At 46.6% G+C, this 17,873-nt stretch overlaps 1 protein-coding gene across 3 annotated transcripts in view; it reads left to right on the top strand.

The window, feature by feature from the left end:
* The window catches only part of DYNC2H1 (dynein cytoplasmic 2 heavy chain 1), a 1,560,829-nt gene that overhangs the window by 1,286,498 nt on the left and 256,458 nt on the right, over window positions 1-17,873 (top strand). For all 3 annotated transcript variants that reach the window (XM_086935265.1, XM_086935264.1, XM_086935263.1), the window contains one exon: window positions 411-515. In XM_086935265.1, the coding sequence (XP_086791391.1) occupies window positions 411-515 (105 nt within the window). The remainder of the gene's footprint in view (window positions 1-410; window positions 516-17,873) is intronic.

The raw sequence follows: 17,873 nt of genomic DNA, 5'->3' as shown, positions 1-17,873 counted from the left end.
AGGAGATTTGGCCAGCCCGCCCTGATGTAATCAGACTTAATATTGCATTTCTAGATTGTCACTGCTGATGCCATGGCAGATGGAGAGTGACAATAACACTATCTGTGTCGAGCCTGTCCTCTGACGTATCTTTGGAGCTATAAAATATAGAACCTGTTATTGCTATAATTCAAATGGCGTGTTGAAAGTGCCTCCCAAAAATGACTTTAAATGCCTGCTCATTAAACAACATATATTGTGAAAAAAGTGAACTATTACAGCCACAACTAAAATGTTTACTCATATGTGACAAAATTTAGACCTCTGTTTTCTCTCATTCGTATCCGTGAACATTATGTTTAGCAAGTTGTATTTAAAAAACCCAAGTCTGGAGTTATTTATCTTTTTATAATCTATCACCGTGTTTGTAGGACTACAGGAATGTTATTGAAGGGTTACCTGAAGATGACAAGCCTGGATTCTTTGGTTTACCGGCCAATATTGCACGATCATCCCAACGCATGATCAGTTCCCAGGTAAGTTTAAAAGGTGATATAACAAAGTGCTATGATATCACTTTGATGACGTGTCAGAAAGGTGGCGTACTCTCTGGCACGCATACAGCACAGTTAATGGAAATATAGACTTGTGTTTGGCCTCCCGTGCTAGGAACTGATCAAAGGTTGGCAATCCGAATCTGTGCCTTGGAGTGGCTTCCAGCCAAGTCAGTATCGACACTACTTACATCGTTGGAGGGAGGATTGTACTTCATTCCTTGTTGCTTGTTGCTGCAGTGTAGTAGCAGTGGCTGGATGACATTTGCGGCTGGAGTCAGTCATTGTTGATCACTGATACCGCCTATGTGGCTGTGTGAAAGCACAATAAGGCATATATGAGGTATCTGCAGAAGTATTTTGGTTATGCGTAGCTGTACAAGTGAAATCGGTTGTGAGACACGCTATTAATTTACTGCAGATTTGACATTCTGAAATACCTTCTTACTTAGTTTGCAGGTAGAGGCTGAAAGGCATCAAGTGTATTTCTGTGTAGTATGCTTGTGGCTTTAGTTCTTAAGTCATGAATGTGTGTGCGGCATTAGGTTTACATCTTTATGAGTAGCCCCGCCCTTCTGTTCAGACGACATATTTAATCACGTGCCTCTAAAGTGGCGACGTCATGGGCTGTGCTGCTCTGATATGTTGTGTTCTCACCATCTTTGTAATGCTCGTCATCCACCAAACTCTTGGTGCTGCTTATCAGTTCTTTAACAGTTTTCCAATGGTATAAGAGGAGATTTATTTGTATTCTCCTGGTGTATTTTTAAATTGATTTTTGTGCTTAACTTAATTTATTCAAAAGGCCCTTGCATGCATTAATACAGTAAATACATGTTGTTTCTTTTTTTCTACCATATTTCCTCATAACAAGACAATTGCAGCTATTTTAGTGTAAATTTTTAAAATACTTATACATACATTAGGTGTCTCCGATTTTGTGTGCTTCCAACATACAGGAAGATATGGGCAGTCTGAATATTATTTACAGCAGCAGACAAATAGCCTAGAATGATTAGTTCCCCTGAATCAACGAACTATTACCACAAATTTCCAAACGTTTCATCTTGGTAGATAAACGCAGCAAACACGATTGCCACATATTTTTTTTCCCTTTACCACAACCTCAGGATTCCAAATGAGCCCGGTGGCAGTGGTGACTGCCTCCACTTGTAGTCACCCTCACAACTTCCATCACTCCAGTATAACCCTCAGCCAGCTCTGGGACAGGGTGAGGTATGTGGCGCACAGCGTTAATCTGTCGGGAATGTACAAAGCGTTACACGTGTGTGAAGCATTGCCGTATGACGTGTTCAGTCGGCTCTGTCTCGGTAATGACTATGAGCACCACTGCCCCTTTGTTGGGTAGTAGAAGACGCAACACAAGCAGTGCAGTGGGCATCTCACACCTCTGCACCCCGGTTCACTGCCCCTGCTGTACTAACGGCAGCTATCCCTCTGTTGTGAGGTGTTCATAGTCTATAAACTGCTATCGGAAAGAAACACGTTAGTGTTAGATTCCTTACCTTAGAATATCCCCAGGCGTCAGACTGGATCCAGAAAGTTTTTGCTAGCAGTACCTCTGCGTGTCAGTAGGTGGCGTCATGTGGTTCCGCGTCCGTCGCTGGCGTCGTATGCGCCGAGATGTCGTCACGGAGACTACTTAGGTGCCACCCATGGGCGCTGACGTCCGTGCTTTCTTTTTCCGCATCAGTAAACGCAGATCCGGTTAGAGCACGTACCTTAGTCACTTTTGACTATCTTTTTGAGACTTTTGTCTCCTGCAAGTTTGAGTCTACTCTGGTGCACGTAGGGATGCCTGGTTTTAAGTCTTGTGAGGCCTGCCGTCGCAATATGCCGGTGGCGGACTCTACTGCCTGGAGAGCGAGATTCGGGTAAGAGATGACACAAAAAGAAGTCAGAGAAGCGTTGTCGCTCTCCGACGTCCCCCCGTCGGTCCCCGGATGCGGACAAGGGGGACAGGGGTTCTGCCCCTGCGGCTCCTTCGGAACCCGGGAGTCCCCTGGCCTACCCACCTTACCCGGGTCCGTCGGCGACTCCCGCACATGTGCAAAAATTTCTTGCTACCATGGACCGCCTGTTTAGGCCTCGGGCTCCCGCCGGCACGCCCTTGGGCCAGCGGTCCCGTGTCAGGATCCTGTCAGGCCATCGGCACCGCCGGTGACTCCAACCAGCTGCCGCAGGATTCTGCGCTGCTGGCTCTGGCCAAGGCGCCACAAGGTCCCACGCTGCCGGCTCAGGCCCCAGCGTCACCCTCGGCTCCGCCTCTGGCGCCGCAGTGGATGCCATTTGTGCCGTCCCTGCCCAGGTTTCAGAGCAATTTTGTCCCTACCTGGGAACCGCATTGGGACACAGCGCCTTATGGCCCTGTCCGGTGCTGTTTCCGGCGCCGTTTGTTCCTTCCCCGGTCCCTGCCCTGCCATCGCAGTCTGTACAACATACGGCGGAGGCGGAGGACGACGGGAAGGGGTCAGAGGACCCTCTTGCTCGTCAGTGTGACTCTGAGCAGGACTGGACGGATGAGTTAGAGGAGGCCGGCGGCCTTGATGTCTCCTCTAGCTCGGGGTTAGCCTCTCCTCCGCCTACCATGGAGGAGGGCGCTTCTTACACGATGGTGCTCCATCGGGCCGCTGAGGTCCTCAACCTTGATCTCCCTACGGTGGTCCTAAAGATTAATCTCCTCACTGAGGTGCTCCAGATGGCATCCACTTCGTCGGAGCCCCAGCTGCCATTTAATGATGCCCTCACTGACGTCTTACTGGGCACTTGGTCACGGCCAGCCACAGGGGCCCCTGTGGATAAGAACGTCGCCATGCGTCATCATCCGGCGCCGGGTGACCGTACCTTTCTGACCACTCATCCTATGCCCGAGAGCCTAGTCATCCAAGCTGCGACGTCCCAGAGTGCCTTTCCCACGGCTCCGCCGGATAAGGATTCTAAGAAGCTGGAGCAGTTCGACAAGCGGTTGTTCTCTTTGGCCAGCTTAGGGCTGTGGTCGGTGAACACCGCATGCCTATTGGGCCGGTATTCCAACGCGGTGTGGGATACAGTTACCCAGGTGTTGCCTCAGTGTCCTGAAGAGACCCAAGCTGTGCTGTCTCAAGCTGTTGCTGAGGGTAAAGATGCGGCTAAGTTTGCCACTCGGTGTGGTTTGGACAACGTGGACTCACTAGGTAGAGCAATTTCTACGACTGTGGCGCTTCGTCGCCACACCTGGTTGAGATCTACCAGGTTCTCGCCAGATGTCCAAAGCTCACTCATGGAAATGCCCTTTGATGGCACTCACCTGTTTGGCGATAAAGCTGACAGTGCGCTGGAGCGTTTTAAGGACTCGCGGGCCTTAGGTCTTTCCACGAAAAGCCCAGCCACTCCTGGTTTTATTTCCTTTCGTGGCCAAGGCACGTTCCTTCATCAAGCCTGTGCAGAACCAGCCTCAGCGCGTCTGCGGACGCGGTTTCCGCAGGGACTGGTCTGGGAATCAGTTTGGGGGTCAATCCACCTCAACCCCCACTGCTTCTACCTCCAAACCTTCCTAATCTGAGCTTTGTGGGGCACCCCACGCCAGTGGGTGGCAGGATCCGCCATCATCTCCCCCACTGGCACACTATCACATCGGACAAGTGGGTGTTGCAGATCATCCGCTAGGGTTGCTCCCTTCCCTTTCAGTCCACCCCTCCAGCCATGCCACCTCAGTAACACCGCATGTCGGGAGAACCCTTGGCACTTCTCCAGCAGGAAATCACTGCCCTTTTGGCCCAGGGGGCCATCAAGAGGTTCCTTGGCCAGAAGTAGGGAGGGGTTGTTATTCCCACTACTTTCCGGTCCCCCAAGAAGGACAAAGGGGGTCTGTGTCCCATCTTGGACCTCCGGAACGTCAACCGCTTTCTCCGGAAGGAGAAGTTCAAGATGTTGACTTTGGCTCAGGTCTTGTCTGCTCTCGATCCAGGAGATTGGATGGTGGATGGTAGCATTAGACTTGCAGGACGCCTATTTTCATGTTCCCGTCCTGCCGGCCCACCGGTGTTACCTGCGGTCCATGGTAGGCCATGAGCACTTTCAGTTTACCGTGCTCCCCTTTGGCCTTTACCAGCGCCCCTTGGGTGTTCACGAAAGTGATTGCAGTGGTCCCAGCTCATCTGCGCCGATCGGGGTTCTCAGTCTTCCCCTTTCTAGAGGACTGGTTGTTGAACTCGGGCTTGCCCCAAACGGTTGTCTCCCACCTCCAGACTACGGCCGACCATCTGCATTTGCTGGGGTTTTCCATCAATGTGCTGAAGTCGCACCTAAGTCTCTCTGAGAAGCTCCAATTCATCGGAGCGGTTCTGGATTTGGCGCAGTTTCAGGTCTATCCTCCCGAACAGCGGATCCGGGATATTCAGGCTCTGATTCCGATATTTCAGCCTCTATCTCGGGTTTCAGTCAGTATGACCCTCCGGCTCCTGGGCCTGATGGCTTCCTGCATACTGATGATACATCATGCCAGGTAGCATATGCGGGCTCTGCAATGGCACCTAAAGTTCCAGTGGGCGCAGCATCAGGTCAACCTGTCCAACCACGTCCTGTTCTCGGAGGGCACTGCACGACACTTACAGTGGTGGCTCACGAACCACTACTGGATCAATGGCAGATCCCTCTCCCTTCCCCAACCGGATCTCACAGTGGTGATGATTGTTGCGTCTCTCCTGGGATGGGGTGGCCACATGGGAGAGGCGGAAGTCAGGGGCATCTGGTCTCCAGCGGAGTCCCTGCTCCATATCAACCTTCTGGAACTGCAGGCGATCAGACTTACTCTGAAAGCCTTCCTTCCCTCTGTCCGGGGACAGGTGGTGCAGGTGTTCACAGACAACGGAAATGCCATTTGGTATTGCAACAAACAGGGTGGGTTGGGGTTGTGGACCCTATGTCAGGATACTCTGCGCCTCTAGACATGGCTGGGACATCGAGGTATGTCTCTGGTGGTTCAGCACCTGGCAGGCTCCCTGAACGCCAGAGCGGACAAACTCAGCCACAGATGCAAGTTGGATCACAAATGGCGTCTGACATCGGACGTGGGGCAAGGTCTCTTTCGGCAGTGGGGAGAGCCTTGGTTAGATCTATTCGCCACCGAAGAGAACACGCAATGTCATCAATTCTGCTCGTTGGCATTTCCAAGGCAGCACTCGCTCGGAGACGCTTTTCGTCGTGAGGGGATTTGCGGTCTGTTGTGCGCTTTTCCACCTATACTACTTCTGCCCAGAGTGCCGAAGAAGATCAGGCACGACCGGGCCCAAGTCATTCTTGTGGCTCCAGATTTGGCAAGAAGAGTATGGTATCCCATAAACGACTTGAGAGTTGAGACATGAGAGAAAATGGCGGCTGGAGTTTGCCATATCAGATAAAACGAGATATAGAGAGGCGATCAGACTCTATAAACAGGAGATAAAGTCGGCACAATCTGCATATTTTACTAGTAAAATCACTGCGGCAAGCTCCAAACCTAAAGAAATCTACCAAATTGTGAAAAACCTCACTAAACTTCACCAAATCTCCCCGGTCAATTATAATGTACAAGTGCGTTGTAACGAACTGGCAGAGTTCTTCTCCAAAAAAATCCATTTAATACACTCTTCATTTCCTGATCTGGATGCGAATATCCATACTAAAGCTGCCTTCCCCCCCTCTCAGGTTACTGGGCATCATCCACCACCCATCCTGGATCAGTTTCCTCTGCTAAATCCAGAATCACTTGCTCCCTTAATGTTGCAAGTAAAATCCGGCTCTCCCCGCGATCCTGCCCCCCCCGCATTTTGGTCGACGCCACCCACACTATTCTTCCCATCATGCTCAATGTACTTAACGCATCAATCTCTTCAGGCATAGTACCACCAAAATGGAAACAAGCAATTGTACAAGCACTTTTGAGGAAACCTAACCTGGACGCGACTAATCTCAGTAACTATCGTCCCATTTCTTTGCTCCCCTGGATGAGCAAAATCCTGGAGAAACACATTAATGGGCATTTAACTCTATTTCTCGAGAACAACCATCTACTGGATGTCACCCAGACGGGCTTCCGCCCTAAGCATGGGACAGAGACTGCCCTGCTAGCTGTAATGGAGGAAACCAGATCGATCTTGGATCGAGGGGAATCGGTGGCAGTCATCCTCCTCGATCTAAGCGCCGCATTTGATACGGTAAACCATACGATCCTACTGCACCGACTTTTTAGCCTGGGTGTATCAGGCAGGGCGCTAACCTGGCTCACATCCTTCTTGAGCGATAGATCTTTTCAAGTCTTCGAAGGAGACACAACCTCCTGTAGCAAATCTCTAGGATGCGGAGTCCCACAGGGCTCATCTTTAAGCCCGACATTGTTTAACGTTTATATGAGACCACTGGCTGAGAACGTCCTCCATTATGGTATTAAGATCATTACCTATGCGGACGATGTTCAGTTGGTGGTCTCTCTTGCTCAGGGGAATGACACTCTAGCAAAGACTGACCTAGTAGGATGTCTAGAGGAAGTAAAGAACTGGATGACTGTCTTGCCTCAAGCTCAATGGAGAAGAAACTGAACTAATGCTCCTCGGCCGCTCTGCTCCAGGTACAATTGACTCTATATGGCCCTCTTGCTTGGGTCAGCCACCAGTCCTTGACATTTGACAGCCAGGCCACCAAGCTGTCTGCCACCTGCTTTGGCCATCTCAGACTCCTTAAAAAGATTTTGCCCCTCCTGCCTTTTGAAGCCAAACAAATCGTAATTCAAGGCCTGATTTAATCTCGCCTCGATTTTGGAAACGTCCTGTATCTGGGGCTCCAGACGACACCCTTCAGAAACTCCAGATAATTCAAAACTGCGCTGCTCGCACACTGCTCCAGCTTCCCCGTAGATTCTCAGCCAAGCCTGGACTGAGGAGCCTCCATTGGCTCCCTGTCAGAGAGAGAGTTAACTTTAAATCCCTGTGTATTGCGCAACAGGCCTTTTGGAAAACAGGCCCAGTGATTAATCATTCTTTAATCACTCCATATCATCCGAGTAAACAGCTGCGCTCTTCTCACGCCTTTCTTGCTACAGTCCCCAAAATAAGGAAAGCAAGAGCAGGAGGCCGGTTATTTTCTTACAACGTGGCCAAGATGTGGAATTCCCTCCCTCTTCATTTGAGGTCCAACCCTGATCTTTCTTCGTTTCGAAAACAATAAAAAACTTTTTTGTTTAACAGATAGAATCTTGCTTCCCTCGACTTTGGATCCTCCTTGGCTAGTACCTTCTTTCCTTTTTAGCGCTTGGACGCCTCAGGGCAGCAATTCGCGCTTTACAAAACGCATTTTCATTTCATTTCATTTCATCCCGAGCTACTCAGTCTGGCAATATGTCCTACGATCCGACTGCCTCTTCGGGAGGATATTCTGTCTTAGCAGCAGGGGACGGTCCTTCACCCGAACCTGTCCAGCCTCCACCTCCATGCATGGAGATTGAGTGGCGACAGTTGACAGCTTTTGACCTTCCTGACGAAGTCTGTGATGTTATCTTGGCAGCCAGGCGTCTCTCCACAGAAACGGTATATGCCTGCAGGTGGAATACATTTGTGGCATTGTGCACCACGAAGGCTGTGGATCCCCTTTCTGCCCCTCTTTCAGAAGTTCTTTTGTTCTTCCTTTCTCTGACCCAGCAGGGCTCTGCTCTGGGCACTATCAAGGGCTATCTCTCTGCCATTTCCGCTTTTTTAAGGCTTCCCGATCGGCCTTCTCTTTTCAAGTCCCCTGTTGTTAGTCGTTTCTTGAAAGCATTACACACACGTTCCCTCCGGTCCCCTTTATAATGCCTCAGTGGGACTTGAATCTTGTGTTGACTTATTTCATATGCCCTCGCTTTGAGCCGCTTCACAACTGTCCTTTACGTCTTCTTACCTTAAAGACTGCTTTCCTGGTTGCTATCACCTCTGCCAGAAGAGTGAGTGAGCTCCAGGCTCTTTCTTCTAACCTCCTTTCCTTTCTGTTCATCCGGACAAGGTGGTGTTAAGGACCTGTCCTTCTTTTCTGCCCAAGGTTGTCACGCCCTTCCACATCGGGCAGACCATCACTTTGCCCACCTTCTTTCCGCCTCCGCATCCTTCGAAAGAGGAAGAGAGGCTCCACCGTCGGGACCCAAAAAGTGCGCTCTCGTTCTATCTGAAGCACACACAACAGTTCCGGGTGGATGATCAACTCTTTGTTGGCAATGTGGGTGCCAAGGAAGGTCGGGCTGTGCACAAATTAACTATCTCTCGGTGGGTTGTTCTTTCTTGTATTAAAGCCTGATACTCCTTGGCTAAAATGGAGTCTCCTGTGGGGCTGTGTGTCCATTCTACTCGGGAGACAGCAGCCACTACTGCTCTGGGACGGGGAGTCCCTTTGCAGGATATCTGTCAGGCATCTACGTGGTCCTCGCTGCATACCTTTACCAAGCATTATTGCCTTGGCAGCCAAGTCCCGAGAGACGGTTTCTTTGGCCGTTCTGTTCTCTGGGATTTTCTGGTGTGATCTTAGTTCGCAGACCCACCACCGGGGTTGGTATTGCTGGGGTATCTATTATAAGGTAAGGAATCTAACACTAACATGTTTCTTTCAGATGAACATGTTACTTACCTGCGGTAATGATACGTCTGTAAGAAACATTAGTTAGTGTTAGATTCCTTACCGCCCCACCCATCCTCCCCGTTCTGCGAACGGATTTCTACGGTTAAGGTCATCCCTTATAGGGCCCTAATTTTATGCACCAGTGGTCAGTGTCTTGCATGGCTCTGCGTTCCTGGCACGGAAAGTTGTGGACAGAACTGACGTCAGCGCGCATGGGTGGCGCCTAAGTAGTCTCTGTGACTTCATCTCGGCACATACAACACCAGCGACGGACGCGGTGCCGCACAACGCCACCTCCTGACGCGCAGAGATACTACTAGCGAAAACTTTCCGGATCAAGTCTGACACCTAGGGATATTCTAAGGTAAGGAATCTAACACTAACTAATGTTTCTTACAGGTATATCGTTACCGAAGCTAAGTAACTTGTTCTTTAACGAGTATGACATAAAGTACAAACTTTACCACACGTTTAAAAGCAAAGCTCTACAGGAGCAGGAGACTGCTCCCCCCTTCTGATGAGCACTCATATGTCCGGAAGTGTAGGAAAAAGTAACTTCACACTGTAATAAGTTTTCTGTTACATCTCCTAAAACTAATCTTGCCAAAGCCAATTGGTCTGGCGGCATATGCAAGCCTTTGGTCTTTGTCAATGCTTGTTTTATTTTGCCATGGTTTTTATAAAACATTGTTGTGGGAGATACCAGGCCCTTGCCAACAGTAAGAAGAAAAAAAAGGAAACTGTTTTACTTGGTCGCAAAAAGCACATTTTTCCATAGCAGTGCATGGCACTGAAAGGAACTACTTTTTTGTGCGGTTATTCTTCATGTGAAAGGGAAAAAAGCTATCTCTCACAGTGAAGTCAGCCTACAGTTGAAGTGGGCTGACACATTGACCTTTGCACCATGGTTCAGTAGGCGATAGAAAAATGTGAATGACACAGCTACGGACCAATGGGTGAAAAGGGCTGGCTGAAAGTCCACTGCAAGAAAGTATATTATTAATTATTTTTAGGTATATAGGCCATTTCATATCTACAAATACGTACATTTCTTCAGTTGTTACCCATTATCTCAAACCAGCTGAATTATCTTCGTCAGGGATGAGCTGTATGTTACCTCAGAATGCAAACCTCACCTCTGCAGTCAGCTATGATGGTGAAGAGCACTAGACATATGATTTATTGTAGTGATTCACAAAACGTGAGCAGGTGGCATGGAAGTGGTAAACCGCATCAGCATATTCTGAGAATACAAAAGGGCTTGTAGTCAAAAGAAAAGGTGCACTGCCTAACAATCAACACACTGGATATATAGTAAGTTCGTATCAGGTGGTGCAAAGGGTGAGTGGAGAGCCCTTAAAACCACTCAAAGTGAGTAGTGAAACTACAACTGCAGAAATAACGGGGTTACCCAATGCACTCAAAACAGTAACACATTTGTTAAGTAACAAATAACGATTCTCTACAAAAAAAACTAAGCAACAGAAGGTTTCTAGGAATCTCCAGAGGGAGAGTTGTCCATTGGAGTCCTTTATTGTGTCAAATAGCCAGCCGACACGTGTTTCATCGCTATTGCGAATCCTCAGGGCTCATAGGGCTGTACAAACACTAGTAGGTCGCACAGCTGGTGATAATTCCGACCCAGCCGGGCCCGCGACCATCAATAAGGCAGATTCTAGAAACTGGTCTCCACACTCGATATGTGATGAGCGTGAGAAGAAACTTCCAATGTCTTTAAAATGTTTCAGTCCGAGTGGTTCCTAGGAGAAGCTCTGGAACCAGAGAAGCAAGTGTACATTCAATCACTCGAGAGCCTCCAGTCGGGTGCGACTATTGCCAGTAATGAGGACGCCAAAACTCTTTCAATACTGAGTGCGGTGTATAGCGTGTCCTCCCTCCGGGCCGATGTTTGACACAATAAAGGACTCCAATGGACAACTCTCACTCTGGAGATTCCTAGAAACCTTCTATTGCTTTGTTTTTTTGTACAGAATCGTTATTTGTTACTTAACAAATGCGCATCAGCATATTCTATCTGCAGTTCTAGCCTGCCTACAAAGTAACTATACCACTACATTAATCTGTATGCATGACGAGGTGGCCATTGGTATGACTATTCAGCAATGATCTTTTATAAACAAATAGATTGTTTGCCATGTTGAAACATGGAGGAGCTAGCTCCATCAAGAATGCACATAGAGCATGTTTGCATTAAGCATCTTGGATGGCCAAGAAACATTTACTGTGTGTAGCACCATCATCAGAGAATTGATGGGGAGAGCTTAACTGGGAATAAGAGACACAAGTTGTAAGAAATTTGGATCTGCTTTCATGGTTACCTCCGCTTTTAGTGTCAGTCTGTTTTGACTTTACGTTGCAGGAATCCAGCTAATCAGGACCCCAGCATCTGTGCTTTTTCTCCCAAAATGGCGTTGGTAAGTACTTTTGCACTTCCCCACTTGGATACCGGTGTACCCTTCTAAGTCCCTAGTATATGGTACTGAGGTACCCAGGGGTCTCTCGTGGGCTGCAGCATGTATTGTGCCAACCACGGGAGTCCACTTAAATTCAGACCACAGGCATGCCATTGCAGCCTGTGTGAGTTGGTGCTAGCACCACTTATGACACATATACGTTAACCCAGGGCGGGTAACTCCGCTCTGCCAACAGAGTTTGCAGATTTTTGCCTACTCCACGCTCCGTTTCATACGCGGAGTTTAGGCCAAAACTCCCCTCTGTGGAGGAGCAGAGTGAGCCAGCCCCGCCACCCTCCCAAATTAATAAAAAATTAAAAAAGAAGGAACTTGCCTGCATGGCTGCCTCTTCCTCTGCCTGGCCGCTCTCCTTCCTGCTCCTCACCGTCCTTCTCCTATGAAAAAAACACTATCTTGTGCGTCTTGCATAAGTGCCTTCTTTTTTCATTTTTAGTTAATTTGGGAGCGGGGAGGGAGCGTATTTCCACTAAGGGTTTTTCAAACTCTGTGGAAATACGCGTAGAGGCACTACGACCTGCTACACCCAGGCTTAATATATGTTTCCTTATATCTGAGGTCACTACATTCAAAACCTATAAGTCACACCTAAGGCTGGCATTTCAATCCTGAATGCAAGGTGCTAGGTTATAAGTGTGAGGGTGCACTGCATGAACAGGACACCCCCTACAAACCCCGGAGTCGATTCTCCAGGCTTTGTAAGTCTGGTCAGGCCAGATGTAAACAAGCTTAGTTATTGTGATGAAATTCTAGTTCCCCGCCCACCCAGGAAGATCCAAAACTATCTTTGATTGAACCTTGTTTTCTATTTGCTTTTGAGACCAATATAAATCATGCTGATGACCATGTGCGCTTGAGGCAGTGGTAGAAGGAATGGGAAATTGGTACCCCGCAATGTAACTTTGGGTCCCTCATTAGCAGGTAGAATACATGCAAGAAGGGTAACCTACAGGTCCATCAAAACGTGATGCTCTGTGGTAACACTATATGAACTTGTTCTGGCAGGGTGAAATTCAAATCTTGGTATTCGTTTCTTTTTGTTTTTATTTCCTATTTTTTCTTGTGGCGCACAGAAATATCATCTTCGTCCTCTATAAACGTATAATGGACTGGCTGTGATTGAGTGGGTCTCTTTAAAAGGGTAATTTCAAGTGTACAATGAGCTGCAGTCTAATGGACTTTTTCAGAGGTTGCCTTTGCACGTTTTCATCAAAATGTTTTCAAGGACGACTTTCTCATTTTGTGAATTTATTGCAGTGATCAAATGGTCGCGTTAGATGTGAAGGGCAGGCCGAAATGAAGTGTTTATGGTACCTCTCTTCATAGAAGTATGCTGGAATTGTTTCAGCGCTGATCTCCGATATAAAATAGAAGGTGTTTCTCTTTGACTGATTGTAGTGGTACATGCAAGTATCTGAGTACTGCCCGCAACGACCGGACTTGTTTTATCTGTGGGAATTACTGAGTACTTACAACCTAAAATACTTGCAAAGTGCCAACGCTCCAAATATTGATGCTTGGATTTGCCTGTCTTAAAGCAATACGCTTTTTCTTGTGTTGAGTAAGAACGTTTTCAGGCGACATATTTTTTCATCAATTGTAATTTTACAGCTTAAAATGTAGCGGTTGTTAATTCAAGTCTTTTGATGCAAAATGACTCTATACATTCTGTAGATTAATATTATTTGGCTACTGCAGTAGTCTGCTCAGTGCATTCCTTCCCCTGTGCTGCTAATGAAGGGATTGGGGAATCATTGATTAAAGTTTTCAGATCTGTGTGCATCTTCAAAGACCCTTGGTAAAAAGAACGAATCCAAATAACACCTAAGCTACCAAGTTAAATCACAGTAGTCACTTTCTGGGGTTTTTAGCGTTCTTAATAGTTGCAGAAAACTCTCCTTGTGTTACTTGGAAAGGATAACATGTCTGTTTGATTTATGTCACGATAGTGTTTGTACATAGGAACCCATCTTTTGACATCTTCCCTTGAACTTTACTTTGCAGTTTGGTCATTTTCAGTTGTTCTTTATTTTGCGGTTGCCTTGTCTCCAGTTCCCTGGCATTGAAGTCCGGATTAGAAAGGCGAGTTTAAGTTATCTCTTCGTGTAACTAATACTATTAGAGAAGATTATTTTCCTTTAAACATTTTCAGGTGCCTGATTACTACCTAAACCCAACGCTTGCTAGGTTTAGGGAGCCTGTTAATCTGCGTCTTCCTGGTTTGTACTCCACGAGTAGTGTTTGCTTGCAACAGTTAGCAGCCCCCTATGAAATCCTAAATATTCTCAGAGTGGGGTGACCCTCTTAAGATGTGGAAAGTGCTATGCTTGATCCTTTCTTTTCAAAAACCTTAGACAAGAAGTGTAGAATTCTGAAGGACAATCCTTCCTCCGTTGTCTGAAATGCACTATTGGGGCCAGTGGTAGTGAAAGTGGCTGTCAGCGATGAAATATATTTATTGACAGGGTCATTATGAAACTGGTAAGACTCCGGGTTGTTGGTTTAGAGGGGTGTTAACACAGCTGCAGGACCTGTGAAAGTGAACCACAAAAGTCACAAGAAAAATAGAATACATTTTAATAAATGAGCTGACACTAAAACAACAAAAATTTAACTAGTATAACCAGGGTTATGAATTTTTAAAGTTAAGTAAAAAAGATCAAAGCGCCAACTGCGGACATCTAGTCGTGTAAGACCGAGTCATAGTAAAAAAATATGGTTGACTGCTGTGGAGCGAGAGTTGGATACAAAAAGTGGATTGGGCCGGTCTGCGCTAAATTTTAAAGATATTTCAACAATAAAATCCCAGAGAAGGTAGAAGATCAGCAGGGCAATGCTGCAGGTGGTGTCCGAGGAGGGGGCATTGTTGTCAAGGAGCCCCTGGACAAAACTGCGGTTAGGGTCTGATTTATATTTTGGTGGAGAGGTGGAAAGGGTACTCCATCGCAGTAGCGATGGAGTTATCTCCCCGCTAATATAGTGGTCACCCGCCAAATTTTATTGTGTGTTGACCTTAAGTTCGGCCACTGCGGAGACAACTGTCTTCTCTATGGCCAAACTAGCTACATGTATGCCCACCCAATTTAGATAGATGGACATGTAGTCATTTTTCACTGTTCCTTATCGCCAGGTAAAACCTGTCGGTAAGGAACAGTAATACCATTCTAATGTTTCTTTGGCCATGGGAGGTGCCTCCCATGGCATGGGGGGCATTAATTTTGTAAAAACTTTTTTACTTTGCGTAAAGAAAATTCCTATTTCAGGATTTTCTTTTTGAAAAGAATATTGTTTGCTACAGGGCTGCGTCTTTCTAAAGCAGCTCTGTAAATTAAACAGAGAGTAAATTGATTTTACAGCGGCTCATTCAATGCCTTTATAAATGACTGCCTATTAAGTGGTCATTTAAAAATCTTGTGGGAAGAGTATGCTCTTGCAGTCACTCTGGTAGTCCTGGATTGAAGCAGTGGAATTGGGCCCAAGTCACAGGGCATGCCTCTGAGAGTTTAAGGCAGGCACTAGGCAGCAAAGCAGACATGCCAGGTGCAGCAAAGCAGTCTGTGGAGTACACAGCAGGCCACTGAAGCAGGCAGTCCTCTAAGAGTCTTTTCTCAGGTCCGGAAAGTGAACTGAAGAGTGGGTCTGAGGGTCCTAGTGACTTCTTTGAAGTTGAAGAATATTCTACAGAATTCCATTTGAAATGCCTAAAATATCCAGCCTCCCCTGCCCTGGCTCCAAAATGGCTGTATGAACAATGTGAGGTGATATCCTTTGTGTGAAGGCAGGGCTCAGTCGTTTAATTTGCAAGTGGTGCTGTGCCCAGCTCCACCCCGTCACCCTGCCAGTGATGTCCCATCCAGGCACACCTAATTCTTCTATTGTGTTGCTGTCTGGGAGGAATAAACAATGATGAAGGAACAGGCTGCAGGCACCAAATAGTTAGGGTAGGAAGATGCCATCTTTATAAAAGTGGCATTTTCAAAATTGTAACTTAAAATCCGCCTTTACCATTAAAAGGGGATTTATATTACAATTTCCCAGACACGCAATATGAAATGTTTACCTGTTCCCAGTCAAACGTTATCTCTTATTAAATATAATAAGGCAAGCACGTTATCTTATTGAAGAGGTAGACCCTACAGCAGTGAAAAATAAATGTAGAAGTTTTTTCACTACCAAGACCTGTAAAAACTAAACTTACATGTTAAACCTTTCAATAAAAATGCACTCTGCTCTATAGGTTACTGAGGGCCTGCCTTAGAGGTGCCTTATATGCAATGAAAGGGGCGTTTAAGGTTTGGCAAGGGAGTTACATTGCCATGTCGATTAGGCAGTTTAAAACTGCATTCAGGCTGCAATGACAGACCTAGGACGTATTTTAAGGGGATACTCAAGTGGCTTGCACAATAAATGCTTCAGGCCTATTTGTAACATTTAATTTGTAGGTTGTGGGTATGTGGTATACCTCTCTACTAGGGACTTATAAGTCAATCAAATATAAAAATCAGGTGTAAGCCAATTTTACCATGTTTTAGAGAGTGAGCACAAGCATTTGAACACTGGTTAGCAGTGGAAAAGTGCACAGAGTCCAACAAAAACAACTTCAGCAAAAATAGGAGGGGTGAAGGCAAAAGGTTTGGGGGTAACCTTGCAGAGAGGGCCAAGTCCAACATAATTTTTGGGGACGGGGTCTTACTATACCAAACAAACACTTCCATGGAAATTATTTAAGTAATGATAGGTTAATAGGCAGCGCATAGTCATGTAGATCTACACACAAATCAGGAACACAATTCTGTCTAGTAATATCTCTGTTTAGACCATGGCTGAAACATTTTATTTTAGCTCAGTAAATGAATAAGTATAATATAAATGAGAATGCATTGTGTTACAAGCATTGGCAAAGCTAGTAGGTTTTATCTTTAAAGGCAAGTGCTGATCTATTGCCCATGGTTGTGTGTTTGTGGTATGAACATGCGATGTGACACATATACGCCCAGGGTTCACTACGCATGCAGGTACAACCCCAGCAGTAATCTTTTCGACCATTTCAAGAAGGCCACCATGTACACACATGCATGCAAATGTGTTATGATGCATTTGCGACCATTTTTTGTTTTACCATTTCAACAAAGTTGACGGCTTGTCGGAATGGTAAAGTAAGCATTAAAAAAAAAAGTACAATGGAGCTGTTGAAAATGAAGCAACTGGATCATGAAACAAAAAATACAAAATTTAAATGGCTTAGGCCTTCATTACAATGGCGGTCAGTCAGACCGTCGACCGCCAATATATCGAGCAGGTGACCGTCCAAAAATGGGTTGGCGGTCCACCCAGCCTACTATGATCAGACTGTGGTGCAAGTGATCGGAAGTGCTTTTTTCCTCTGTGGCTTGTACTGCGGCCCAGGAAAAGAGCAGCAGTTGAAAAGGGCACTTTGTGCACCTCCATGCACCTGTGCAAGGCACCTTGTGGTGCCTGGCACACGGTGCATGGATGTGTGGGGGGGAACTACATGTGCCCCCAGGGCCACTTAGAAGTGACCCATGTGGGACAGGGGCCCTGCTCGGGGCACCCAAAATCAGTTTCTGTCTACCTTTTCATGGCAGCAGGACCCCCATGAAAAGGCAATTGGAAAGAGACACCCTAATCCCTGTGGTGGTGCGAGTGCAAGTACCGCCTCCATTGTAGGGATTGGAATCCCAACGCCGTACTGAAGGGATCTTGGATCCTGTCGGAGATGGTGTTCCTACCTCTGCGGTCCGACTGGCTGCATCTAATTACGGTGGTCGGCCTTAGTGTTTATTTTGTTAATTAACTTTTGAAATATGTAGCGATTACAGTCAAATAAAGCAGTACAATGTCAGAACACAAAAATGTAGCACTGTTTTTTTCTACATTTATTTAATGCCACTGCACTGTCACAGAACCTAGCAATAAATGTTTATGCCACCTAGAACCATTGAACAACAATTTCAGAGGTGCTTGAAATTATAGCAGACTTGTTCTGGTGGCCACTTTACTTTTGGCCCCCAGGAGACTAAGAGTGACTGAGTATAAAATTTGAAGTTAGGCCCATAATTTTACTTATCCAGTATTGGGGTATCTTTCATAGATTCACATGTCTGAATCATTCCCCATTGTCGAGCTGGGAGTCCCACGGTAAAATACACAAGCAGTGCCATAAATAATAAATCGGCTAAAAAAGGCTCAAGGCCATCTATTAGTAGTCTAT

This window comes from Lissotriton vulgaris, chromosome 8 (genome assembly GCF_964263255.1).
Source record: "Lissotriton vulgaris chromosome 8, aLisVul1.2, whole genome shotgun sequence".
Taxonomy (NCBI): domain Eukaryota; kingdom Metazoa; phylum Chordata; class Amphibia; order Caudata; family Salamandridae; genus Lissotriton; species Lissotriton vulgaris.
Note: the sequence above shows the minus strand (reverse complement) of the source record. Positions and strands in the feature narration are given on the sequence as shown.